Source organism: Portunus trituberculatus, chromosome 22 (assembly GCF_017591435.1).
Source record: "Portunus trituberculatus isolate SZX2019 chromosome 22, ASM1759143v1, whole genome shotgun sequence".
In the NCBI taxonomy this organism is placed as follows: Eukaryota; Metazoa; Arthropoda; class Malacostraca; order Decapoda; family Portunidae; genus Portunus; species Portunus trituberculatus.
The window spans coordinates 6,980,166-7,007,550 of NC_059276.1; the positions used below are offsets into that span (position 1 = coordinate 6,980,166).

The window sequence follows — 27,385 nt, forward strand, 5'->3', positions numbered from 1 at the left end:
TCAAGACATTACGTTCTTTTGGCTAACGCTCTTGACTCTTTGCTGGCTTCTCCGTGGGTATTTTTGTTTAATCCTTTTTGTTGCCTTTGGCCTGTTTTTCCCTCTTACGTGAGAAAAAATAATAGCTTTCCTATCAACTGAGACTGCCAATACCAAGATCAACACATACCACACTGTTTTACGTAACTGAATGTGGGAGATCAAGGGAGAGTGAAAGTCCAAGCTGAAGATGGAAGGAAGTGTTATTTCTCACCTCAACTGTACCTTAACCCCTTCAGTACCGGAACGCATTTTTTTACCATGAGTTTTGGGTATGATTGGACGATTTTATTTAGACTAAGAAGGGTCTATGGAGGTCAGAAGATTAATGGCTAAAGTCTTTACTATTCTAATCCCAACATGAGTTTCCGAAGCTGCAGTCACTAAACAGTAAGCGGAATGAATATGAAAACGCGTCACGGTACAGAAGGAGTTAAATTTATCAGTGCTGTAGAATATTCATCGAGTACTGGCCATCAAACAAACCAGTAGTGTAATGAAGACAAACGGAATCACAGCGGAAAGAAATGAAAGATATTGATTCGTGTCTTCGCTGTGAGGAGGGAGAGAAGGGGAGGGGTGGAGAATGGGAGGAAGGGAGGGAGGGAAGGATGGAGAATGGCAGGGAGGGAGGGAAGGATAGAGAATGGCAGGGAGGGAAGGAGGGAAGGATGGAGAATGGGAGGTAGGGAGGGAAGGATGGAGAATGGCAGGGAGGGAAGGAGAAAGGGATGGGGAAAGGGAGGGAAGGAGGGAGAGAGAGAAGAATAAATAGAAATGTCTAAGGGAATAACATATACGTTATATTAGGTTATAAATCATCTCCACACACACACACACACACACACACACACACACACACACACACACACACACACGTGGCGATTCTCTTCCTTTCTCTAATAGCTGAAGCGTAAATGAGAGAGAGAGAGAGAGAGAGAGAGAGAGAGAGAGAGAGAGAGAGAGAGAGAGAGAGAGAGAGTCGTTTCCTCATCCCCGTCATTATCTTTCTATTGTATCTTTGTTCATATTAATCCTTACATTTACTCCACTGTATCATCGTATTCTTCATTATAATCTTTTACATCTTACTCATTCTTCACAATCTTTTACATTTTAATCATTCTTCATCACAATCTTTTACATTTTACTCATTCTTCATCATAATCTTTTTTCTTTCTTCTTTTTACATTTTTTTTTACATTTTAAATAGTACTTTTATTCATTCTTAATCATAATCCTTTACACTCAAAACAGTATTCACTCCTTGTTTTGAAGCTGGACAGGTGAACAATATTAGTGGTCAGTACCTGTTAATTAGGCGACGCTGCTCAAATTCTTGTGTCACGTAGGAGGAGGAGGAGGAGGAGGAGGAGGGGGAGGAGGATATATTACGGAAGGGAAGTTCTAAAGGAGGGTGGAGGAAAGGAAGAGAAAGAAGATGTATTGTTCTATCCTAATTCTCTCTCTCTCTCTCTCTCTCTCTCTCTCTCTCTCTCTCTCTCTCTCTCTCTCTCTCTCTCTCTCTCTCTCTCTCTCTCTCTCTCTTGCGTCTTTCACTCCACAACAAAAGACAGTCTATACTCTCTTTCTCTCTCTCTCTCTGTGTGTGTCTCTCTATATATAAACACCATCAACATCTCCTTTGAATCTGGACTGACAATACTTGGTGTCGACACGCGGCGAGGATGCAGGATTGGTGGTGATAATGACGTCAGACCTTGGCACCATCATTGTCTCTCACAGGAAGGATAGCAAAGATGACAGGTAATTTGCCTTCTAATTGCGGCACCGGCCCAAGGTGGCTCGGATTCCTTCCTGCACATTCACTCCTGCGCCTCCAACGGGGAAGCACCTTGCCGAGACTTGAGAGGAACTGCCTGAAGAAGGAACTGGTGGAGGTTACTTGTGTGCTCTGGAACTTGAGAGGAACTGCCTGAAGAAGGAGCTGGTGGAGATTACTCGTGTGCTCTTTTCTCTCTCCCCGCCAGGACTTGAGAGGAACTACCTGAAGAAGGAACTTGAGGTTATTTGTGCATTCCTGTGTTTCTTCTCGCTGGAACTTGAGAGGAGCCGCCTGAAGAAGAAGCAGGAGAATGTTACTCGTGTGTTCTTCTCCCTCCTCGCTACATCGTTAGAGGAATTGCTTGAAGAAGGGATATTAGGAGTTTATTCTTGTGTTCTTATCTTCCTCCATTTGTGTCTCGAAAGGGGCAGCACTTCTGTATCTCTTGTGATGGCGAGGAACCACCTGAAGAAGGAAGGGAAAGCGCCTTTGGATTTGTGATGGCGAGAACACACTTGTAGAAGAAAGGTACTCAGACTTTCTTCGCGTCTTCTTGTCTCCCTCCATAACGCCTCGGAAGGGAAAGTGTCCGTCTAGAACTTGTGATGCCGAGGAACCTCTTGAAGAAGAAAAGGACTCTAGGGCTTTCTTCGTGTTTTTAATCAGATGAACTCACATACTCTCAATCGCACCTCGAAGAGAAGACTTAGATAGACTTTGAAGAGATAAATAGGTCTTATGGTGCTTATGTCTGGCCTTCTGGTGACGAAGAAAAGAACTAGAGGACTTTCTTTGAGTTTCGTGATCTAAGAAACTCACGTTCTCCATCACGCCACGAACTCAGACGGGAAACTCTTTAAGGGATTCGTGATGCTTATGAGGAACAACCTGACGAAGTAGAAATAAACTAGAGAATCTCCTTCGTGCCTTAGAGCTTGAAGAAAAAAGTCCAGTGTGTTGTGAGAATAGAGTCAGAGCGAGCGAGTGCTGGAGTGAAGTTAAAGAAATAGAAATAAACCAAAGGACAAGCGTGTCTCGTGATAGGGGAAATTCCAATACATCTTGAAAACAGAGTCAGGAACACGTTGTAAAGTGTAGCTGTTGAGGGGCTGTGTGTACGAGGAGCCACGTAACGAAGACGAAAGGGACTACGGAACCTTCGTGTGTGGTGACTTGGAAAACCCACCCAATGAATCGTGAAAGCCAAGCGAAGAAGTAACACGGTGAAAAGACTAATTGTGATGGCCGCGCTCCTCGTGAACATGTCCTGAAGCAGCTTTCGCATCACCATGAAGAAGTGGTTCCTCAAGCCGGAGTGGTCGAAGGAGGACGAGGAGGGACAGAGTGTTGTGTTTGGCGACGAGGAACCGCAGCACGACCCTGATGATTTCCCGCCGCCGCCCCCGCTTGATGACGAGGACGAGGACGATGGGAGCTACGACACGACGACCCCTACCCCACCAGCATGCCCCCCGGAGATGGATGGCGTGGAGGGCAATAGCGCTGATGTCAGGAAGGGAGGCGAGGCAGAAGAACCCCGCCAGCAGCAGGTCTCAGATGAAGCGAGGAAAAGATTCAGTGAGCTTTTCGAACAGGAAGTGAAGCCTCGCAGACTGTTTCAGGTGAGTCTCGCTGTCTCTTGGTGTGTGGTGGTGTATGGTGTGTGTTGTGGTGTAGTGGGGTGTAGCGGTGAGTGATGGTGTGGTGATGCGTTGTGGTGTGTGGTAATGTGGTGTGGTGCGTGGTGGTGTGTGGTGGTGTGCCGTAGTAGCTTAGTGGTGTGTGGTAGTGTGTTGTGGTAGTTTGTGGTGGTATGTTATGGTAGTGTGTGTGGTAGCGTGTGTGGTGGTGTTTGGTGGCGCGGTAGTGTGTGTTGGTGAGGTGTGGTATGTGCTAACGACATGTGGTGTGTGTTGACGATGTTTGGTATGTGTTGGCGAGGCTGGGTGTAGTGTATGATGGTGTGGTGTAGTGTGGTGCGTTGCTGCGACACACTTTACAGTTACACCACATATACACTCACTACACACTCTCTCTCTCTCTCTCTCTCTCTTGTGTGTGTCATTACCATTATTGGGTGTTATTCACGTAATTGTTCCGGCCAATTACCGCCAGATTGTTTCCTTCATGGCCGTGTATTGTGCTGTCCAGGAAAGGAGTTTACGGTAGTGTGTTTGTCTTCACTACCATGATAATAAAAAAGAAGAAAAAAAAATGAATAAGTAACGTAGAGATTTCCTGAGCCAACACTGAGGGAAAAAAAAAGAGCTACAATTGAATATCTAAAGAGCCAAGGAATTTACAAGTTTCACCCTTTAATATAATCCTTGACATTTGAGTAATCGCTTCATGATTGCACTTGATCGCTGCCAAGCTTAAACTGCAATGGAATGTACATGAGAGAGAGAGAGAGAGAGAGAGAGAGAGAGAGAGAGAGAGAGAGAGAGAGAGAGACCAATGAAAACTCTACTAATCTCTATACCTTATAAAAAATTTCGTTGTATGATAGAACACTGTCCTCCAATACCGGGTTTGAATATATCTGGGTGGAAGTGCAGTGTGGTGACGTGGTGTGCCTGTCTGCAGGTGGTGGCGGGCGTGACAGTCGCTGCCACACACCTGGGCGTCGGCTGTGCCTTCGGGGTGTCAGGAGTGATGCTGCCGAACCGAACACATCCAGCACCGGGTGACGATCTCTTCACGGATCCTTTCTACGCCACGATGTTTGGTAAGGTTCCCCGTCGCCCCCTCACCCCCTCACCCCCTCACCCCTTGCCCTTGACTTCCCGCGTGCCCTATGCAACTCACTACTTGATATGTTGTGTGTAGCTCTTGCATTAGCAGCAGCAGCAGCAATAGTAGTAGTAGTAGTAGTAGTAGTAGTAGAAGCACGTAGTAGTAGTAGTAGTAGTAGAGGCACGTAGTAGTAGTAGTAGTAATAGTAGTAGTAATTATAGTTATTGTTATTGTTTTCTCTCTCTCTCTCTCTCTCTCTCTCTCTCTCTCTCTCTCTCTCTCTCTCTCTCTCTCTCTCTCTCTCTCTCTCTCTCTCTCTCTCTCTCTCTCTCTCTCTCTCTCTCTCTCTCTCTCTCTCTCTCTCTCTCTCGAGGGCAGGCTTTCCTGAATGTAGGAAACCTGGTGGGATGGGGGGTCCTCCTTCTCCAGAGCTGCCCAATAGAGACCAAGCTATAGGACGGGAGACCATTGGGGCAGAGGCGTCCCAGGCTCTTTACAGGACTACCTCTCGGGGCAGGATGAGGACCCCCTGATCGAGATTCCTCCTGAAGGCGTGATAGAAAGGACCTGCCTGGCGTTATGGTTTCTCACTCTGTCAGGTTCCATCCGCGTCAGGAGGAGGAAGAGGGTTGCTAGATTCGGGACACACGGCGCCACTTGAGTGTGTCAGTCTTCAGGTCCAGTGAAGCATCATACGCGTCAGTGGCTCAGGGACTCAGGGACAGCGTGAAGGCCGCTCTCACAAGCACAGTCACAGCCAGGCCCGCTGACTGCCACCACTGCCTCAAGGAACGATGACTCTCTCTGTGAATTGATCATGTTACTTCCTTGCAAAAGTTGTCATCCTCACTACTACTACTACTACTACTACTACTTATCACTATACTTTTCCTGCTCGTTACGTGATCCTAATGTATCGTTGCAGAGAACATGGTAGTCCTCGGGGCCGCCGTGGGGAGCGCAGGGACAGGGCCGCCTCAGGTGTGGGTGGGTCAACGCGTGACTCTGCTGCTGAGCCTTCCACTGGCCCTGGCCGCGTGGGTCCTGCTGGCCACCTCGCACAGCGTGTGGGTCCTCATCGCCGCCAGGGCAGTGCAGGGCCTCACCTTGGGCTTCATCGTGGGGCCCTCCAGCAACTATCTGGTGGAGCTGGCGCACACCAACCTCCGTGGAGTCCTGTTCGCCGGGGTTAATGTTGCTCAGCAGCTTGGGTACCTGTTTATGTACGCCACGGGGTACTGGGGCGTGTCCTGGCGTGTGGCAGTGCTGGTGTGCGGCTGTCTGGCCACTATCCTTCCCTTCATCGGCCTTATCCTCCTCCCAGACTCCCCGCGCTGGCTTGCCTCCAGGGACAGGCACACCGAGGCTCTCAAGTCCATGATGGTGTTCAGGGGACCGAGGTACGAGTCACGGCAGGAGCTGGCGGGCGTCATGGAGCAGCTGGACAAGAGGAGGGTGACGCCGCGGGATCAGCTCCGCGCCTTGGAGAAGCCCGAGGTGCTGTGCTTCATGCTGCTGTTCACCTTCCTCGTCATGGCGTCACAGTTCTCAGGCAGCTTTGTGACGAGTCTGTACAGCCTGCAGATCTTCCATTACGCCAAGGGTGAGCTGAGCCCGGGCCTGAGCGCCGTGGTGGTGAGCGCCATACGCCTCATGGGGGCAGTGTTCCACCTCATCGTAGTGGAGCACCTCAGCCGAAAGTTTCTGTTGATTGGCGCCTTCCTGCTGTGTTCTGGGACCATGGCGCTGCTCGGCTCGTCCCTATACGACCAGGCGCACACCTCAAACCTCCCGCTGCAGTCCTGGCTACCTCTCGCCTCCCTCGCTACCTACTCCTTCTTCTCAAACAGTGGCTTGTCCGTGCTGGAGCTGCTGCGGGAGGAGATTCTATCCACGTCCGTGCGCTCTACAGCAGTGAGCTTCCTGTCCTGCCTTTTTTTCGTGGGTTCCTTCCTCGCCATGCAGACTTACTTCCACGTGGTGGCCGCCCTGGGCCAGCACGGCGTCTTCTGGCTGTACAGCGTCTTCAACTTCATCCTGGCCGTCCTTGGCGGCCTTGCGCTGCGGGAAACTCGAGGCGCGTCACTGGAGGAGATCGCCGCCCGTACTCACCGCAAAGATAAGCAGCCTGACGCCCCTGACGAGCCGGGCCAGCCACACCACGCCGACGCCTCGCATTACAACCCGCAGAATGGATGCAAAGTAACGCACCTCGGCTACAACGAGATGAAGGTCGCCCCGGTGCAGCACGAAACTCTACGCCGCTCCAATGGCTCCAATGGCCTGCTCAAGTCCTCTCCTTCCATCCTGGTGCACGACAGCCAACCCGCCAGCCTGCAGCGCACCTACAAACCAGTGCACAACCATCACTCAGAGGAAACTAACTCGCTTCCCGTGTATCCCCCGAGTGAGGATCTGCCGTACGCCTCGATCACTGATGGCTGTGTCAGGGTGTTCTTCCTCAACCAGCAGTGAGTGAGGCGGTGACACGGGACTAAGCGCCATCATACCCATCATTATCGCACCTTCATCATCGTCATCATCATCATCACGAGTGTCTGGGATAAGTAAACACTAACACACTGTAGAAGGTAGTAAGTGTTGTATTGTTTTTGTATTTTTGCATGTTATTTTATTTGTGTTTTGCTACATGTTCAGTTTCTCTTGTGAATTAATTAAGTATTGTTAAAGAGATCTGTCCAATTCACTCCTTTGTCGTAGAGTGGGCAACAATAAATAACAAGAGAAATTTGCGCATTTTATTCATTCATTCCAAGGACTTTGAATACACTCGCTATATAGTGATAGATTAGCAACATTTGTACTTCTATGCTTCACCTCCACTATTTCAAAAGGCTTTATTTCAATTTACACGAGTCTTTTTAAGGTGTTTTTTTTACGGTTCTAGAGGCAGAGTGACAAAATTTCTACATTATTAACTGGAGAAATACTTGAAAACAACGCTAATAATCTCTGTGGCCTTGCAAAATATTCGTGGTGAGAGAGCAAAGCGTTACACAAGATTCTTAAGTATTTTTGCCATTCTGGTGTGCGTACGTGCCAGTAGAAACAATTAAATAGACGGGTTACAGTCACGATGGCAGAGAAAGAGAGCAGAAGAGAGTGCATGGGAGAGAGAGAATAGTGTCAAATCTAAGGAAGAGAGAGAGAGAGAGAGATAGATAGATAGATAGATAGATAGATAGAGAGAGAGAGAGAGAGAGAGAGAGAGAGAGAGAGAGAGAGAGAGAGAGAGAGAGAGAGAGAGAGAGAGCTACAATCAGCTGATTGGAGAGAAAAAGAGCGTTAGAAAGTGTCTGGGAGAGAGAATAGGCCAAATTAAAGATAGAAAGAGAGTGAGAGAATCTTTAGAGTTACTTTTGCTGCCTTTACAGAGAGAATAGTGCCAAATTAAAGAGAGAGAGAGAGAGAGAGAGAGAGAGAGAGAGAGAGAGAGAGAGAGAGAGAGAGAGAGAGAATCTTTTAGAATTACTTTTGCTGCCTTTATAGAGAGAATAGTGCCAAATTAAAGAGAGAGAGAGAGAGAGAGAGAGAGAGAGAGAGAGAGAGAGAGAGAGAGAGAGAGAGAGAGAGAGAGAGAGAGAGAGAGAGAGAGAGAGAGAGAGAGAGAGAGCTATTTTCATTATTTATGTGTGTTAGAGAACAGTGACAAGTTAAAGAAAGAGAGAAAGAGCGTGAGGGAGAGTCATTTAGAGTTATTTTTGCTGCTTATGCGTTAGGAGAGGGCGTGACCGTGGCAGAGAGAGAGAGAGAGAGAGAGAGAGAGAGAGAGAGAGTGAGAGCAGCGCCGGTGTTGTCATAGCGGCGAGAGAAGGAAAGCCTCAGACACACCAGCAAATATTTCCCTCATTTAAGTAAGAAACCATACTTATTTACCACACCACACACTAGACACGCTTATAGAACACTTACTATTACCGTGGGAGAGTGTCTGGAGGGAGAAGAGAGAGTGTGAGAGGGAGAGAAGTCACTTAATTACAGTTTGTTTACTTAATGACTGGCTCTCCTATTTAAACAGTTAGTAGGCAGTTAATTATACCAAGATTTACAGACACGGTGCCAGTTTGTCGTGGGGGTGCAAGACAGTGTTATGTGTGGTGCTCAGAGTGTCAAAACCTAGTGTAGTGAGGTGTGTGTGTCGTGTCATTATCTCGGTGTATCAGGGAGTGTAGTAAGTGTGAATCGTTTTTTTTTTTTGTAGTATTAAGGTATTAGTAGTTAGATTTATATGATAAGAGGTATTCTAGTGTGTGTGTGTGTGTGTGTGTTGGTTATCCGGGGGGGGCGTGGTTGCTGGGTGTGTCAGAGTGTAAAGGTGTCATGTTTCACGATTCTTGGTGCAGTGTGGGTAAGTGACACTCGCCTCACCTGGTAGGGCACGGGAAGGGAAGGTTCGTTAGTCCCCAGATGATGGTTACTAACTGGTTCTATGTGTCTTTCATCAACGGAACCTGAAAATATTGAGAGTGGTTTATGATTTTTTGGCTTGTTCTGGTGTGTGTGTGTGTGTGTGTGTGTGTTTCTGGTTTGCTTTGGTGTGTGTGCAATCCCACGCTCACCACCTTATCCACTATGCCACCAGAAAATTATCAACATCATGCATTTATAATTTTCTGTTGTGTGTGTGTGTGTGTTTATTTTTTTGGTTCTGGTGTGTGCCTGTGTGGGTAGGTGTGCATTTATAATTATCTGGTGTGTGTGTGTGAGAGAGAGGCGTGGCAGGTGGGTGTGTCTGTAATGGCATGCGCTTGACGTTCTCTCTCTGTTGTGTGATATATAAGTGGCCTAACATTTACATTGGCCATTGTAATACAGTGAAAATTATTAATCTCTTCGTAAGGTGAAGGTCTTCAGTACTGGAACATATTTTTACCTTGAGTTTTGGGCATGATTATACAATTTTATTTACATTAGGAAGGGTGCTTAGAAGTTAAAAGATTAATGCCCAGAGTCTTCACTATTTTAATCCCCTACATAAGTTTCTGAAGCTGTATAAAATGACCAAATAGTAAGCAGAATGAGTATGAGAACGTATCATGATACTGATTGGGTTAAACTAACTTCGTTCACTGGACCTTTACTCTTGATATGCTTCTCATTGCTTGAACCTTTGATAGCAGTGCATTACGGTTGCTGGCTGTGATTTCCTGTTTTCACCCTTTGTTGTGTCTTTCAATAATAAGACTCATTTAGCCACCCCGCAAACTCCCACCAGCCACCACAGAATGTTGCCGCTGCACCCACTATGGTCCAAAAGACTTCCTATTCTCTCTCTTTATTCCTTGATGCAAAATATTTGTGAATGTGCTGATATATTACAATTGATAGAACAAAGGTTTTCACTCCAGCTTGTAAATCGTCAGTGTTTAGCAAAAATTTAGCCGAGTGAAGCCCCAGCAAGAACTGTGTGTATGTGTGGTGCATTGATGTTAGGTTCTCCATCATTAACCCTTTCAGTACCATGCCGTGTTCATTCTGCTTACTATTTGGCACTTTTATACAGCTTCAGATACTTTGTGGAGATTAAGATAGTAAAGACTCTGGTCATTAATCTTCTGACCTCCATAGATGCTTCCTAATGTATATTAAATCGCCTAATTGTACCAAAACTCTTGGTAAAAATGTGTCTCAGTACTGAAGGGGTTGAAGAATAAATTGAATAAAAAATAATGTATAACTAGTGAGATCAATTGAAAGGATATCAGAATATACTAGACTGGAATAAGGAAATATGCATTCATTCTAAAATTAGTAAAGTACCAAAAATATACTTCTGTTTTGTTACTTGTTGTGTTCGGTCTGAGACTATCACAGCATGGTGTTGATAACCTTAATTCCTGTTATTGTAGGCGTCTGTATGTCGGCGTGTCTGTGTGTGTCTCTCTAATCAGCCTGGTTGTCTACCTTCCTCTTGTTTTGTGTTCATTTTGGTAGTCAAGTAATCAATAATATTTTTAGTGTTTTTCCTGAGTTTTTAGGCTTTCATATAGCACAAAGTCTGTCAGTTAGGGCCTCTAGGATTGTCAGCTCATAAGAGGACAAAATGATGAGAGAGAATACAAGATAGTAAAAAAGAACCTGAAATTTGCTACTTGTACTAAAAAGAGAACCTGAATTTTGCTACTTGTACTGTACGGTTGATTCTAGTGGTGTACTGGTCATGTGGTAGAGAAAACAGTGGTGGTGTATTTTTTACAGTACAATAGTGCATGAGTGTTTCAGCATTGGAGAGTAAGTATATGTAAGTATGTATGTATATGTCTTATCCAGGCTACTCCTATGTGAAGGATGTTAGCCTGGTATGTAGGTAGAGATTAATTAACTGAATGACTTGCTTTCTGGTAAATAACTCACGTGGCTCGTCCTCTAAAAATACTAGTAAGAGGAAAGACACAGAGTTGCTTAGCAGGAAAGATTCAGCAAAGGGTGGATGTCACATGTAGTCGGTAGAGATTAATTTACTGAATCACATGTTTTCTGGTAAATAACTCTTGTGTCTTGTCTTCTAAAAATACTAGCAACAGGAAAGACACAGTTACTTGCCAGGAATGATATAACAAAGAATGGATGTCACATGTAGTAAGTAGAGATTAATTTGTTGATTGACATGCTTTCCGGTAAATAACTATTGTGCCTTGTTCTTCAAAAATAGTAGTAAGAGGAAAGACACAGTTACTTACCAGGAAAGAGTCAGCAAGGGACGGATGTCATGTATAGTAAGACAAAGATTGATAAGTCAGCAAGGTAATGATGCACCTGCCAAGGCTGCACCTGAGATGTGACACAAACACTTCAGTGACAACCAAACACACACACATCTGACTCAAGTACTGCTTTGGTGCTTGCTCCTTCTTTCATGTATGTTGCTGGTGTTATGGGAGGCACACTAGTGGAAAAGTATAATAACAGTTCTTAATATATCTTTAAACCTCAATATTTCCCTGTAACTCGGTCAGATAGCCTCATATATATAATAAATGAATATAAGTAAATTAAATAAATAAAACCTTTAGATTCATTAATGTTATTGCATTGTAAAGAGAACCACATATTCAGTCACATAGTTAAACATTTGTCACTATTGGTATTATGTAAAGTAACAGAATTTATTAGAGAATTTTCACAATATCAATCTCTTATACTTCCTGTGCCTCCCATCTCCTGTTCACTTGGCAGGATATTCTCAAGGGATGTGAAAACAACATACACTTTGATGGCAGAAAACAACATGCTGGTACTTTAATAATTTAGTTCAAACAGAGACAATTTCTTTCTCCAAACCTTCTCTATTTGGCAGTGCCTTTATGATGAAAAGTGAAAACAGTGTACAATTTGATGGTCAGAAAACAAAATGGGTGCTTTAATAATGCATTCATTTAGACACTGGCACTCTCTTTCTTCAAACTAACCCTTATGTGATCAGGAAACAACATGGGGGTACTACTTTAAAAAATTCATTCAAACACTTCTCTATTTGATCATGCTTTTCTGATGGAACATGAAAACAGCGAACAATTTGATAGGAAAACAATATGGGTACTTTTAGTTAAGCATTCATTTAGACACTGACAATCCCTTTCTCCAAACCTACTCTATTTGATGTATCTTTCTTATGGACACAAAAATAACCAGTGAACTCAGTATTATATGAAAGGAGGATGCATCACAGCTCATTATCCCTTCACACCACCACTGACTGACCACAAAGGAAAGCGAGTCATGTTTTTATGTATCACTAGTCATGGAATTACTCACTGAGCTTACTTTTTTTCCTTTCCCTGTCAGATGTAAAGGAGTGGTCAGTGTTGCATCTCACCACCACCAGCATGGAGCTTTACCCCTTTGTGCAGGAAAAGCTCCTCCCCGGACACAAACTCACAGATGTATCCTTATTATGCACCGCCGCACCTTGCTCTTGTTGTGTTGTGTTAGTGTTGTGTTGCAGGTCATGGTGGTCACGACACTGCTTACCCTGGTCTTATTTACTTTGGTTTGTTGTGTTCTCTAGTTTTCCATTTGTGTTGCAGATTATTTTCATGATTTTATTTTGTTTTAGCTATAAAAAATTGCACCATTGCTTTTTTTTATATTCTTGTAGTTTTTCTTTGATGCTTTTGAATGTTTAATGATGCCAGTTTTGGTTAACAGCAAATAAATGATAGTATATATTCTGTATTAGGTGCTGGGGGACTTTATTTAGCTTGAGAACTTGTCTTTAGTGCCATAGTTAAAAATCTTAAGTGTATTCATTCAAAAAAGAAAACAACAGCTGGAATTTTGTCTATTTCTTATTCACACACTCACATACACACAAATTAACCCATAGACAGTATATTTTGGATCATTTTAAGTCATTAAGGGAAAAAAGTGGAATCTGAAGTGTATTTATTAAAAAAGAAAAGAACAGCTGGAATTTTGTCTATTTCTTATTCACACACACACAAATTAACCCATGAGCAGTGTATTTTGGATCATTATAAGGAGAAAAAAAGTGAAAGAGAACATTTAATTCCATCTAGAGAACCTCATTGCAGTACCACCACCCAAACAATTCATAATCCCCTTCATTTTATAGTTACAAAGCCAAATGAAGGTGTAGGAAATGAGTAGCGTAGGATCTTTAGTGGTGGAGGCCTTTAACCCCTTCAGAGCTATGATGCATTTTCATTCTCATTTTGGTTACTATTTGGCAATTTTATACAGTTTCAGGAACTTATGTAGGGATTAGAATAGTGAAGACTCAGGCCATTAATATTCTGACCTCCATAGACTGTTCATAATGTAAATAAAATTGTCTAATTGTACCCAAAAAATCATGGTAAAAATGTGTCTCAGTATTGAAGGGGTTAATAGTGGAGGGGTAGCAAGTAGATGATCATTGCTAGAGGCTTGTTCATTGAAGGCCTTGTCCCTTATCTTTGTGTCTTGTCTGTATGCTCATTGTTTATTGCTAAGGTAGTTAGATGTACAGGTATATTGGTGTATTATGGCACAGGTAGTAACACCCTTTGATTGGAATAGCATGACATGAACTAATCTAAGAGGGAGGTTTCAAGACATTTATCCCATTCTTTTGGCTAACTCTCAGATCTGCTCGGGGAACTGACATCTAAGTGGGGTCTTTTTGTGTAATGGTCTTTGTTTCCCTTGGCCAGATTTCCCGTCTTACATAAGAAAACCAAACAAAGTGAGTCCTTAACCCCAAATCTCAGGTTGTGGAAGCAGGTTTGGTGGAGGAGTTTATTAAGACGACTCGGGTGATAGCGCTGATTGAGGTGGCAGCCAGTGAGTGCAAGCAAGGCGGGGAACAGGCTCTCCTTATCTTCCAAACAGCGCGGGTCCCTGTACACAGTTCAATAGATCTCAGTATTGAGCAGATCATTCCCATTGACACTAATCTCAAATGTGAAATTGGTGAGTAGAGTGTCGAGTGTGTCAATGTGATACCTGTTAACTCCTCTCTTTGTTAATTGCCCCTCTCATACAAGACTATTGATGATTGTGAAGGATTTGTATATTGTCACTTGTATTAATGTGTTTACTCTAAATTCTTAATCTCAAATGTGAAAACTGGTGAGTAGACGTGAATTTGCAGTGTAGCAGTTTGAAGTATGTAAAGTCCTCACCTCATAGAAGACCTGAATATTTGTAAACGTAGCTACATGTCCTTACTTGTACTAATATATCTTGATTCTAGAAGTCCATCTTGATAAAAGTACTCGCTATGAAAGGTAAAATATTACAGTACATACTTTAATATTTGCAAGAGTTTGAAGTGTGTAAAGTCCTCACCTCATAGAAGACTTAAATATTTGTGTAAACGTAGCTACATGTCCTTACTTGTGCTAGTATATTTGATCTTAGAAGTCCACCTTGATAAAAGTACTCTTGAAAGGTCAAATTTTACAGTACTTTAATATTTGCAAGAGTAGCTTTGTATATATCCAAACATTTTTTAAGTGAAAGACCACAGTGATAAAGCAAGAGGTGATATGTGTGATATGAAAGATTTGAGTTGACATAGTAGGTCAGTAGAGCGTGATGCAATGCCACACGTGCTTCACTGGCTCAGGATAACAGAGGAGGAGGAGTCTGAGGAGATTATGACACTTGCAAGGCTTCCTGTGTTGGGAGATAGACAGATGTTGCCATTTAGGAGGAATAGTTAGGCTTGTGTTGAGGTGCTGAGTGGATGTGCTAGTTATGCTTCTGTCAGTGGTTCTCAACTGTCTAATACCTATGTACACTCATGACCAAGAGTTTAGTTACCTGCTCTCACTTATATGGTCTTAGTTTTTTTTCCTTTGTCTAGTCCTTATATAACTTGGTACATGATTAGAGGACTTGATACTGAGGAAAAATAGTGAATGTGGTGGAGGTGAGCGGTGTGTTGCTCTGCTGCACCAGTAAAAGGTTTTCCTCAACTGATGTGACCTTGAATCCTGAGTAATAGGGTAACTATCACTTTTCATGTTGATTTGCTTTGGTATGGATTATCCTGTTGCCTACTATTCATTACATCTTTTCTTAATTACTAATAATTTTGAGACATCTTTACTTGTCCCACAGCCACCTCCACTCTTTAAACTTGATAGAAATAACCATTTTTTTCTTTTGTCCATTTTTTCTTTTCTGATAAATTTGAATAAAGCATTATGAAATTTTTATACGAGGTTTTGCATTACTACAAGAAAACCATTTTTGAGAAATTTGCATACTCCAGTCTGAGAACCACTGGTGTATTCTAAAGAAAAATGATTTAGATACCAGACAGTGCTTTGTATAATGCCTTCCCCTGAATAGCTCATGTACTCAGCTTATGAAGTTACCTATTAGTTAAATGTAAACCAGTACAGATTCCATAATACTGCTTGTAATGTAGCATGCAAGTTAGGTAAGTTGAATAGAAAGATGTTTACATGTTTTGTGTGTAAAGCTGCAATGTGATGCATAAAGCTGTGCTTATGAAGTCTCCTCAGAGCCTTACTAGACTCTGCTTCCAGACACGTCGAGCACAGACGTGGACACTGATGTCCTGGTGAATATCACGTCTGGCAAGCTTCGGATTCTGTTTGAAATGCCCTTCAGCCAGAAAACTAACGGCTTTGTCTCGGATATCCTGAGAGCCGCGGAAGGTACGAATGTCAGTGCTTCCTAATTTGTGAGAAAGCTGAAGAAAATGCTAACTGTGAATGTGTGAGTGAGTCATGAGCTGTGAACTTAAGATGTTGCTGGGGATGGAAAAGGAATGTGAAAGAAATGTTCTGTATGTTATTGAGTTTGGACTGATTTATTGAAGCTCTCTAGGAAAACCAGTGGTATGAGTGGTCTATGGTAGAATTATTCCACCCATTCACTTGTGATTGCATTATTGTTTCCCATTGTTAGTGTTACCACATGGCAGTGCTGTGGTGCCAAGCATTAACCACTCTGTCACCTGTGCAGTGATAGGCAAGCGGCGCGGACCTCCCCCTGAGTTCACGTGGCTACAGCCATACCAGAAGAGCTGCAGCAACGGCCCCCAGCAGGAGAAGGACACCTGCAGCACGGCCTCCACGGTGCTGGCGGGTGATGTGGACAGCCTGGCTCCCGATTCCCACAGCCTGGGTGATGTTAGTGTGGATGTAGCCCAGACCCCACCCTCACCTTCCCCTCACCCTGCTGTCAGTAATGCAGAGACCAGTAGTCTGCATGTACGTTGCCTTGCATGCTACATTTTTCTTGTAATTAACAAAGTAACCAGCAGAGTTTCAGTACAAGGTGGTAGATACTGTCAGCTGTTTTACATTTTCTTGTAACATTTTAATTTAATGCTAATCCTAAACTCACATAATAGACAAGTGTTTTTATAGATTTTTAACAAGTACTCCATTAGTATTCTGTAATCTAAATGTTCACAGTTTATTAGATACAGTTTGTTTACAGCAAGTATTGATAGCTATGATAAGGAAGATTATACGTATAAGCCTGGCGACCAGTCATCCAACCCTGCACAAGCATTCCTGCAGGCACAGTTGGCTCTTGATAGGAAACTTGATCTGTTGATATTGCTTTATTCTATTACTTCCCCCTAGTTGTGATAGAGGATCATTGCACCTCCTTTGATAACACTTCTAGGCACCTCACCCTCCCTTGGTCTCTGTGGACTCTCTGTGACTAACTTGCCTTGCTTTATGTCATAACCCTCCCTCAGCATTGGAACTCTCACACTATTCCCTCCCTAATAATGTCCAAAGTTTACTTATTACTGGAACATTTGTGTTGCTAAATATAACAGCTCTGTATTTGGAAGTCGCATTCTCCACTGACATCTGTTCTGCCACACTGTAAACTTACGAGGCATTGTCAGAGTATTGGATTGTAAATTGAAATGGAAGGAAGATGAGATTGTTACAAAAGTTTTTTTAGTAATCTCTTTAGAATATATGTTCACACTAAGAGATTGTTGTGAAAGTATTTTTTGTGATCTCTTTAAAATAAATGTCCACAGTAAGAGATATTTAACAAATCAAACTGAATTCCCTTTAGAGAACATAACTTCCCCATTCAGTGATTTTGAACACTGCAAAGACATATCTGTATTGCAAATTTATCAGATCTTGTCTTTTATGCTGAAATGTTTCTTTTACGATATAAATTAGCTGTGAGAGAGAGAGATAGAGAGTGAGAGTGAGAGTGCCTTTATCACCACACATCCTTTCAGAATGAGGATGAGAAGAGCCCTGAGCTGGGAGTCAACCGGCACAGCATCGCCACAGGACTGTCCCCAACACCCATCGCTGCCCGGGAGAGCCACATCAAGCACCACATGATCCTGAGGGAGGACAGCTACACGGACATCAATGACTTTTCGTATGTCACTTAAACTCCAACGGGAAGCTTTTCATGTCTGGGTGTTGAAGCTGGATTTTTATTTAGCTGCATGGAAACTGTGTGTGTTTTTACCTAGTTGATTTATGTAGTTGTGTGTTTGTGTGTTTGTGTATATGTTGACGATAGATAGGTGGATATGTTTATTTGAGTGTTATTGTCTTGATCTTTTGTTTTAAATGCCATCTGTTATTTTGTCAGGAGAATGTAAGTAATGTCATCGGTTTATTCATATGCTTACCAGGGAGTCATTCATGGATAGATAGTCTTGAGATTATGATTGGTTATAAATATTGGAGAAAATGAGAAATTTGTGTAAAGAATTTGGAGATCACTTAGAAGACTGAGGGAAATGGAGGAGATAGAAATAACAATGTGTGTGATAGGAGATGCAATGGATGGGAGTAAGTGGAGGATTGTCTTGCATGGCACCAACTCCTGCCACTAGGGACATGGTGCAAGGAAGTGAGTGGTGGTGGTGGTGCTGTAGCAAGTGTTTTCTTTCAGGGTGTTTGTGGGGACCTGGAATGTGAATGGCAGGTCGCCAGTAGTGGGGTTGGCGCAGTGGCTCTCAGTGGACGAGGAACCGCCAGACGTGTATGGCATTGGCTTCCAGGAGCTTGACCTGAACACGGAGGCCTTTCTCTTCAACAACACACCCAAGGAGATGGAGTGGCTGTGAGTGCACCTCCTGACAGTCATGATAGCTGATTAGGCTTATTTTTGTTTTTATTTTTATTTTATGTCTTGCCTTTCACTTCCATATATTGTAAAGGAGTCTCCATGGTGAGTGTGATGTTTTTTTAGTTTTTATTAATTTTTATACAAGGGGGGCACTGGTTTAGGAGAACAAATGGAGGCAACAGTCCCAAAAGCAAAGTCAGAAATGTTATCTAAAATTAGAAGTGTCACTGTTGAGGCTTTATTATGGCTACACTCCTTGGTGAAGTTAGTGCAGCATACAGACAGACACTCTCCTCTTTTGATTTACCCAGAAATGCTGTGCTGAATGGGATCCACCCCAAGGCCAAGTACCAGAAGGTGCGGCTGGTGCGTCTGGTGGGCATGATGCTGCTGGTGCTGGTGCAGGAGAAGCACCTGGCATATGTCCGGAATGTTGCTGTGGACACTGTGGGCACCGGCATCATGAACAAGATGGTGAGGACTGGCTTAGAGGGACAGTCTGCTTGTGATTGAGCCAGGTCTTGTGTGAGGCACAGCAGGAGACATGACAGTTTGCTGTGTTGACTCTTATAGGTTGATGATGAGTGATAGATTGTAATGTTCATGATAATGGTGTACTTAAAATGGTTCATGTAGAATTTGTTAAAAGTTTAAAACATTGCTCTGTGGAACAGCCATCTATTCAAAATGTATGCAACATTAAATAAACATTTGTAACATTCGCACATATGTGGCAATGAATAGCAGACTGACAGAAAGGCAGCTACCAATGGTAATGTTCCCTTCTGCTGTTGTGGGTTACTTCAAGGATATGCTTAAAAATAAAACTAAATGTAATGGATAGTTGACAGTCCAGACTTAACTCTCTCTTCTAGTAGTTAACAAGTCATGGAACAGCAGCAGTGTGATGTGACTTGTACTGCATCTTGATAGGGCAACAAGGGGGCAGTGTCAGTGAGGCTGGACCTGCACAGCACCTCCATCTGCTTCGTCAACGCCCATCTGGCAGCACACCAGGAGGAGCTGGAGCGACGCAATGAAGACCACGACTGCATATTCCAGCGAACTTGCTTCCAGATGAACATGAATGTCAACAGTCCACCCAAGGCCATCCGGGACCATGAGTGAGTGACAGGTGGAGGATGTAGAGGAGTGAGCCATTCTTGTTATGTAATATGAGTTAGATTAGAGTAAGATCACAGTGTTCAATTAAACTGACTAGAGATTTATTGATGATTCTGCAAACTATAATTGTATTTTTTTTCTTTTTATGGGTATTGAGAAACTAGTAAAGGCTCATTTAGTATACATTTCTATACTTACAGGCTTCTCTTTGTATGTACAGACAAAGACATTAAGAGAAGCTAGATCATGTTCTTTCAGTCTGTGTATTTATAAAGTATTTGATTGTAAACTTCATTTCAGTCACATTTACTTCCTGGGAGACATGAACTACAGGATAAACCCTTGTGACATGAATATCCGAGAGGTGGCCAGCAGTGCAGACTTCAAGACTCTCCTGGAGTATGACCAGCTCACTCAGCAGAAGAAGCAGAAACGAATCTTCCACAAATTCAAGGAGGGAGACATCACCTTCAAGCCCACCTTCAAGTATGATGTGGACAGCGACGAGTGGGATTCAAGGTCAGTCAACCGGTGATGTGTTCTCTTTGCTGGTGTATGTGTTAATTGTGCCAGGAGTTAATGGTAAATCTGGGATGAAGTAATGATGTTCTTTCTGCACAATTTGTCTATCAGTGTTGTAGTTTGGGTTTTTGTATATAGTGATTATGTGTGTGAAATATTGAATTCTGATAGTCATGTTTAAAAGATTCATATATTGCACTGAAACAATGTTAAGTAATTTTCATCGTCATGGCAGGATCTATGTTTATTTTTTCAATGAGAAGGCATTTTTATGAACAGAGGAAGGTTTGTAGTAAGTTGAATGTTTTGTTTATAGTGAGAAAGCACGGCAGCCGGCGTGGTGTGACAGAATTCTGTGGTTTGGGGAGGGCATCACGCAGCACGTGTACCGGTCCCACCAGGAGCTGCAGATCAGTGACCACAAGCCTGTCAGTGCCTTGTTCACGGCTGGGGTGAGTGTGTGGTCAGTCTGACTTTTCTCTGCTGCTTTGTACTTTCTGGTGGTTTAAATAACGAGGGTTTGGTTAATGAGTTCATCTTCCCGAGTGTGTTGTTAGTCTGGCTTGTCTCTGCTGCTTTGTGCATTCTGGTGGTTTGAGTCACAAGTCAGTCTTTCCCTGCAGGTTAAGGTAATTGACACCAGGAGATATCGCCGTATCTATGAGGATGTGATGAAGAAACTAGACAAGCTTGAGAATGAGTTCCTGCCGCAGGTCACCATCGACACCACTGAAATCATATTTGGTTCTGTCAAGTTCCTTCAGCCACAAACCAAGTACCTGACCATCGCTAATACTGGGCAGGTGAGGCAGCTTGTTTCTTTCTGTCCAAGTGATTCAGTTGTCAGTCTCTGAGGCTTTATATGTATTGACATGGCTTGGTTGGAAGAACACTGCTGGTGCATTCTTTGTGTGTTGTAAAAGGGAAGAAGCTAAAGGGATATGGATTTCTCTTTTGTATTTCCTCATCAAGGAGAAAGTCAGTCAGATTGAATTATTGTTACTGAAAGAGGTTTTCAGAAATATGGAATTTTTATCAATTTGCATGTGCCAGTTTTTTGTGCTGTATGTTTCATGTGTGAAATAGTAACCTTTGTTTATATATTACATATGTTTTTGTCTCTAGAGGCCTTTGTAATTGTTATCATTTGTTCCTAATGGTGATGGTTGTGCCTGCAGGTGCCTGTTGAATTTGAGTTCATCAAGAAGCTTAATGACCAGAGTTACTGCAAACCATGGCTCACAGTGAGGCCGTACATGGGCTTCATTGTGCCAGGTGAGGAATGGCTGTTGCTGGCTGGATCTTTTGTGTTGCTGATGCTTGTTCCGTGACGACTTGTAGTGCCTGCCTTCATAGTTTCATTCATTACTGTTCTTATTACTAATGATGATGATGTAGCAGTGCAGAGGTTTGTATGGTAGAACAGGAGTGACAAGCTGGTGCATTGTTCCAGGTGACAAGTGTGATGTGTCCCTTGAGGTGCTGGTGGACAAGCAGACGGCCTCGCTGCTCAACTCTGGTGCTGACAAGCTGTATGACATCCTGGTGCTGCATCTGGATGGTGGCAAGGACCTGTTCATTACTGTCACAGGTCTGTACAGCTCTTTGTATATGTGTGTATACCAGTATATTTATGTATTATTTGCTTTTCTCAGCTGGGAGGGATTTATCAATGAACCTTAAAGGGAGGATAGAAAATTTGTTTTCCTGAACTGAGTGGAGGGATTCAAGATGTAAGGAAGTTGTTCATCCTACAGGAACATATGAGAGGAGCTGCTTTGGGTCGTCCATCAATGCTCTGGTGCACATGAACAAGCCCTTCAAGGAGGTGCCGGTGGCCAGACTCATTGACCTGGTGAGTTGTGTCACTGTCTTGCTGGGACACACCACACATGCTGAGATACATCACACTCACACATAGCAAATGTCAGCTGCAGAATTGTGCATACACATATAACAAGGGTATTGCTTGCATAAAGAGTGGCTAATTAAGACAAGGCACACAGTTTTTACCTTCACTCATTCATACCACTCTCTTAAACTTCATTGGTGTTGTAATTCTTGTAATGTTTCTCCTCTGTGTCATCGTTGTGTTCAGTTCTGATATATTTTATAGAGTTACCTGAGAAGTCCAGTAATGCCAGGGTCTCATTGTAGATCATGGTTACTGGAATACTTTGTGTGTTTCTAGACTCAGTGACGTCATGTCTTATTGTTTACATTGTTATCCTGTGCTCATTTCAGCCAACTTGTGGACAGGTAACCTTTTCCTTGTCAATGCTCTAGGTAATAGCCAGCTTTTTCTTCAGCAGTAGCTTAAGTATGACGTGATGTTTTTTACCTGTTAGATCAGCAAGGTAATGTTGACAGTGCTAGTAAAAGAAACAGTTTTGTGTACAAGGCGATGTATTTACTTGTGTATCAGTAGTATCAGTAGGAGAATCTAACTGTATTTTGAGCAGTGAGGTGTATGAGGTAATTTCTTAGTAGGTAGCTGAGTGTTATTTTAATATTGTGTATTTTTGTACATAGGAGAGCACCTACCCCAAGGAGCTGAGTGAGATGCCTTATGCCGTCCCCAAGGAGTTGTGGTACCTCGTGAACCACCTCCATTCCCATGCTCTCGAAGTAAAGGGAATCTTCAACTACCGTGGCCTTCAGAAGGAAATCATTGAAATCAGGTAGGAGTTGAGGCATTCATTATCATTACCAGTACCATTCACTCTCCACTCTCACAATGAACCTTGACTCTTGATATGTAATGATCTGCTGAAAAGATCTATCTAATGTCTTATTTAAATACCAGCCTACATTGAGGGTACTGGGAACCTTCTTTGTATGGTGCTCCTCACACAGACAAGGAAAAACAACACATGAATGATAATGATACAGTATTGTGGTGCAAGTTGAGAATACAATTTTGAAAGAAACAATTTACAACAAAAAGTGACTAAAGAGTGCAAACTTCTCAGTGGCTGTACTTCTATTTCTGGTCACTGAAGTAACAAGTGTCCTAGTGTCAGCAGCAGTTGTGTTACTGGTGACGTGGCATCTTGTGTCCCCCAGAACCAGCCTGGATGAAGGAGTGCTGAATGATGTGCTGCCAGGAAGTGTGCACTCGGTGGCGGAGGCATTGCTTCTCTTCCTGGAGGCTTTACCAGAACCTGTCATCCCTTACAGCCTGTACCAAGCAGCTCTGGAAGCCACTCCTAACTTCTCTCTGTGCAAGGAGGTGAGATGGGGAACTGTTTGTGTGTGTAGATATGTTTACCCAGTAGTATACAGGGCCTAAGCTACTCTTTAAGTTTTTATACCTATTTATGTGTGTTTCAATACATCCTACTTTTTGCTTATTATCTCGTATATTTTTTGAAAAGGTAAAACATTTTACTTATTAATTTATCAATGTTGCATTTAGTAACATAACAGACAGTAATTTAGTGTATTTAATTTAGTGTATTTACATTAGAGGATCAGATTGTCATGGTATTGGATCTGAAAATTTAGATTGTGTGACATATTCTTTAGTTAGTTGTTATTGCCTGAGTCTTGCCTGCAGATTGTGTCCAAGCTGCCAGACCACCACCGCACAGTGTTCACCTACCTGATGGCCTTCCTCAAGGAGCTCCTCAACCACTCGGCACAGAATGAGCTGGACGCCAAGACACTCGGTATGTGGCCATGTTGGGTTTCCTTTGTTTCTTTTTGCTCTGTATTCTGAAAACTATGATTATTAACTTTTTTGTGATAATAGAAATTTTTATAAACCATCATGAAACACAAGAGTATGACTTCAAATGCAATTATCCGTGCATAAGGTGCTGGCATATGCATTATATTGTTACCTAATTCATTGCTCATTATCATGACATACATATTTTATTGATTATATTATTTTTTTCTGTTACTTTTCATTTTATATTTCATCTTATATTTTGAAAAGAATCAATTGATTGGTGATTTTTTCATTGCTATTTGTTCTTATGGGAAGTGAGGCAGCCTGGCTGCTTACTGCATGGCCACTTTGAGACAGCACTGTCTCTGTATTCCCTGTGTAAAGGGAGTACCATCTATTGGGCTGCATACCACATGGCCACTTTGAGGGAACACTGGCTCTGTATTCCTTGTGTAAAGAAACTAACATGATTGAGCTGACAGTACATCTGCCTTTAAGGTAGAGAAGTTCTAGGCTCAAAACCAGATTTACTGGTCAAATTTTTCTCAGGTGGTTGTCCAGTCATTGGTTCAATCAGCCTCGAATGTGTACCAGTCACCAGTGACTGAGTGTGTCAAAGGTAGAGAAAGGAACAGACCACTCTGCATCACATGGTGAATGCTGGGGTGTGGTGGGGGTTCCAGGCCCACTGCCTGAACCCATGAGTATGGTGCACACTACCAAAGGCCACCAGAAGGATGGAGTGAGGGGATTGGTAACCCATGTGAAACCTGGTTACCTTTCTGGAGCCTCAGGATGCCTGAAGTCTGTAATCCTCTTATGGAGGGGATAGTCACATTGAAGATTGGTCACTTTTGTTTGCTGGTTAGACTGTTGAATTTGATTTGGTTTGATCCATATGGGTATTGGTTAAGTGTAAGTCTTTGTTTCTGCTATGTATGGTTCAATGTTTAATTCTTCCACCGCAGCACTTGTGTTTGGAAGTATCTTGCTGAGGAAGCCGCCCAATCAGCCCATTGATAGACGCATCTCCAGTGAAGCCATTGATAGAAAGAAGCAGATTTTTATCCACCACTTCCTTGTTAATGACTATGAGTAGTCCCTGCCACACCCACACTCACCCACCAGCTTGTTATTGTTGACACTGATGTATATATTTATCAAGTGCAATTGATACCTGATCCTAGTTAAATGTTGATAAATTATAGTGTGTTCTGTTGAAATCTAGTCTCTTGAATGTGTGCGAATGAGTTTTATCCAGATGATTGGTTAATTTCTTATTGCATTTTTTATGTTAACTATTTTGCTGAGTATTTGGATTAAGAGGGAAGAAGAAACAGGCTTCTCACCACCAGCAATGTTGTATGAGTGAAAGATGTGCTGATTGTTATCCAGAAGTGGCTTCCACCTCTCTGGTGTGCTCTGAATCAAACACTTCCCCACCTGCCTCAGTGCTTAAGTGATGGTGTCAGGCAGTGATGCTGTGGCAGGGAACACAGAGCAGAGGGAGGATCAGGATGTGAAGACTTGGCAGCTAATGAGCAAAGGGGATATTCATATTCAGGAAAAGAAACTATTTATGTCAAGAAATCAAGAGATTATTAGAGCTTGGGGATATGTTGTCGAATTCTAAAAGACAAGAATGGGATCCTAGAATTCTGGGAAATCTTTTCAGAAAAGAAAGACATCATAGTAAGGAGATGCAGTGCTTTAGAATTTTTGGGTACCATACACTTTATACAGAGTAATTCTGAAAATAATAAGAAAAAAAATAGAAATAAAAATCAGAGGCTTATGAAAGTAAAAAGTTTTTGTGTAATTTTTGACTTGGCTTTTGATTCTGTTTGGGGACCGGCACCTCAGTGGGCCTTTTTGTATATTGCTATTCAGTTGCTGTTGGCCGGTGCTTCTCTAACATAAAAAAAAAGAGGGGATGCTGTGAAAGATTATGAAAACTCAGGGGGATGTTGAATATTGTGTGATTTTATTGAGGAAAAATAAAGGAAAACAAAATAGGGTAGATGAAATTATGGGGTGACACTAGTAAGGGACTAGAATAATGATCGAGTAGCAAAAATCTTGTCTCTATTAACGGGGCAATAATCATGAATCAGTCGTTACCGTCCTCATCTTGTTTGGCAGTGCTCTTATTAGTGTGCTTCTTGAGAGGGAGTTTTACAGGTTCTTTGTTTAACTTTTCATATTCTACGTCTTTTATTCATTCCAGTTCAGCTCATTCCATCTTAGTGTTATGCATGTTATGTTATTAGTCAACTTGTACTCGTGTATATTGAGGCTTTCATTCCCTCTGTTGTCTTGCTGCTGTGTGAGTGGAAAGTGTCACCCGGTGTACACTCAATGCTCTGCTCCTTCATGGCATAGTCTAACTTAATTATCCCTACGGAGAGATATTATAACCAATTCAGTGTGAAGTAACTCTTGTTGACAGTATCATTATTTCTTTTCTGTTATGAAGTGATTTCTACAGTTTTATTAATTTATTTGAGGAGTTAAGTGGTAATGAAAGTATTTCGTCGAGTTCTGTCTGTATCTTAATCTTTCAGTCGTAAACCTACCTCCTGTCTCATCCCTCATTGCTCGGACAAGAAATTATTTGATTGTGCTGTCATTTCTTTTCTAGTCTTTTATTGTTATGCAGTCTTGCACTATGGAGAGTGTAGAGGCACTAGTGTTGACTATTTATACATACCTGATGTGTATGTAGAGGCACGAGTGTTAACTATTTATACATACCTGATGTGTACATACATATAGTACTAACCATCAAGTCTGTTCATATAAACAAAGGTGTAGTGACAGACACGCAGCACATGAAGAAGACATGGACGAGTCAGTATTCAGGGTATTGTCTCTGTACAACTTTTTTGTAAAAATTTTTTTAGGTAAAATGCAATTATAAATATCACAGGTAAAGGAATTGTTTGGTTTATTTCATCATGTTCTACCCGGGGACCTGCTGGCGTGTGGTCAGCAGCTTGTCTGGTATGTTCTAGCTCACTGCAGAGAGAGAGAGAGAGAGAGAGAGAGACTAAAGACGAAAGAAACCTGCCCTTATTATGTGAAAATAAGGAAATATATATATATATATATATATATATATATATATATATATATATATATATATATATATATATATATATATATATATAGTCTGTGTTCTAAACTGGCTGCTGGGTTTTAGTGTGGAATGAAAATGCCTGTTGTTATGTCTTGAAAACAATTATTATGAACTACATCAAAAAGCTACATTATATTTTGATCAGTAACCCAATTGTCCACTTCCTCACACCAGTTTAGAGTAGACAGACTAGAGTGAAGGCAGAAGAGGGCAGTGTGTAACTTAAAATTGATATTGAGAGAATTATAGCAAAGATTTATAGGAGTGAGTCGAGTCAAGGATTCCTGCTTGAAACAAAACAGTGAATATTCGAAGCATAGTTTGAGATGTGGGTATGCTTCATTCTTCTGTATTTGAGGCGCTATTCCCTTTGATTCACAGACTACAGGAAGGTTAGGCAACAAAAGACGTTGTGAATCATTAGTGGTTAGAGGAAAGAATAACTCCACTTTTTTAATTTAATCACTAGTTAGGGATGAAGCTTCGTGTCTGCCTCACTCACGCCTCGAAACACTGCCCATGAAGCACCGGAAAGGGAGAGTGAGGGAATGAAGGAGAGATGCAATCAATAACTATCGTTTAATGTACTAAATATTCTAGTAAATCATTATTGGTGCTCAGAAAACGCATATACAGTTATAATTAAAAGAAAAAAAAAATCACTTATTACTGAGGCATTATCCATAGCGCTAAAATCACAATACTTTAATGAGGAGTTGATATCCGTGTCATAATTATCGTACTCAAACATCATAATCCTGGTTAAGCATACGGATTACTGCTAAAA

General features: G+C 42.3%; 2 protein-coding genes across 8 annotated transcripts; both read left to right on the top strand.

The window, feature by feature from the left end:
• The first annotated feature begins 1,865 nt into the window (after nucleotides 1-1,865).
• Nucleotides 1,866-7,310, top strand: LOC123507562 (facilitated trehalose transporter Tret1-like). Of its 3 annotated transcripts, none has more exons than XM_045260489.1 (3): nucleotides 1,866-3,447; nucleotides 4,412-4,553; nucleotides 5,487-7,310. In XM_045260489.1, the coding sequence occupies exons 1-3, from the start codon at nucleotides 3,115-3,117 to the stop codon at nucleotides 7,034-7,036; spliced, it is 2,025 nt and encodes a 674-aa protein (XP_045116424.1). In that variant the 5' UTR covers nucleotides 1,866-3,114; the 3' UTR covers nucleotides 7,037-7,310. The 3 variants fall into 3 exon arrangements, with proteins under 3 accessions (XP_045116424.1, XP_045116425.1, XP_045116426.1); XM_045260490.1 differs by lacking the exon at nucleotides 1,866-3,447 and adding an exon at nucleotides 3,454-3,514; XM_045260491.1 differs by lacking the exon at nucleotides 1,866-3,447 and adding an exon at nucleotides 3,514-3,562.
• Nucleotides 7,311-8,333: 1,023 nt separating this feature from the next.
• On the top strand, nucleotides 8,334-26,397 carry LOC123507583 (inositol polyphosphate 5-phosphatase OCRL-like). Of its 5 annotated transcripts, none has more exons than XM_045260559.1 (19): nucleotides 8,334-8,436; nucleotides 12,368-12,465; nucleotides 13,795-13,996; nucleotides 15,586-15,717; nucleotides 16,028-16,275; nucleotides 17,286-17,434; nucleotides 17,960-18,130; nucleotides 18,448-18,610; nucleotides 19,070-19,260; nucleotides 19,562-19,780; nucleotides 20,100-20,235; nucleotides 20,407-20,586; nucleotides 20,962-21,058; nucleotides 21,237-21,374; nucleotides 21,541-21,638; nucleotides 22,316-22,464; nucleotides 22,850-23,015; nucleotides 23,343-23,454; nucleotides 24,428-26,397. In XM_045260559.1, the coding sequence occupies exons 2-19, from the start codon at nucleotides 12,409-12,411 to the stop codon at nucleotides 24,556-24,558; spliced, it is 2,739 nt and encodes a 912-aa protein (XP_045116494.1). In that variant the 5' UTR covers nucleotides 8,334-8,436; nucleotides 12,368-12,408; the 3' UTR covers nucleotides 24,559-26,397. The 5 variants fall into 5 exon arrangements, with proteins under 5 accessions (XP_045116494.1, XP_045116495.1, XP_045116497.1 ...); XM_045260560.1 differs by having other exon boundaries at nucleotides 16,028-16,245; XM_045260562.1 differs by having other exon boundaries at nucleotides 16,028-16,194.
• The last annotated feature ends 988 nt before the right edge of the window (nucleotides 26,398-27,385 follow it).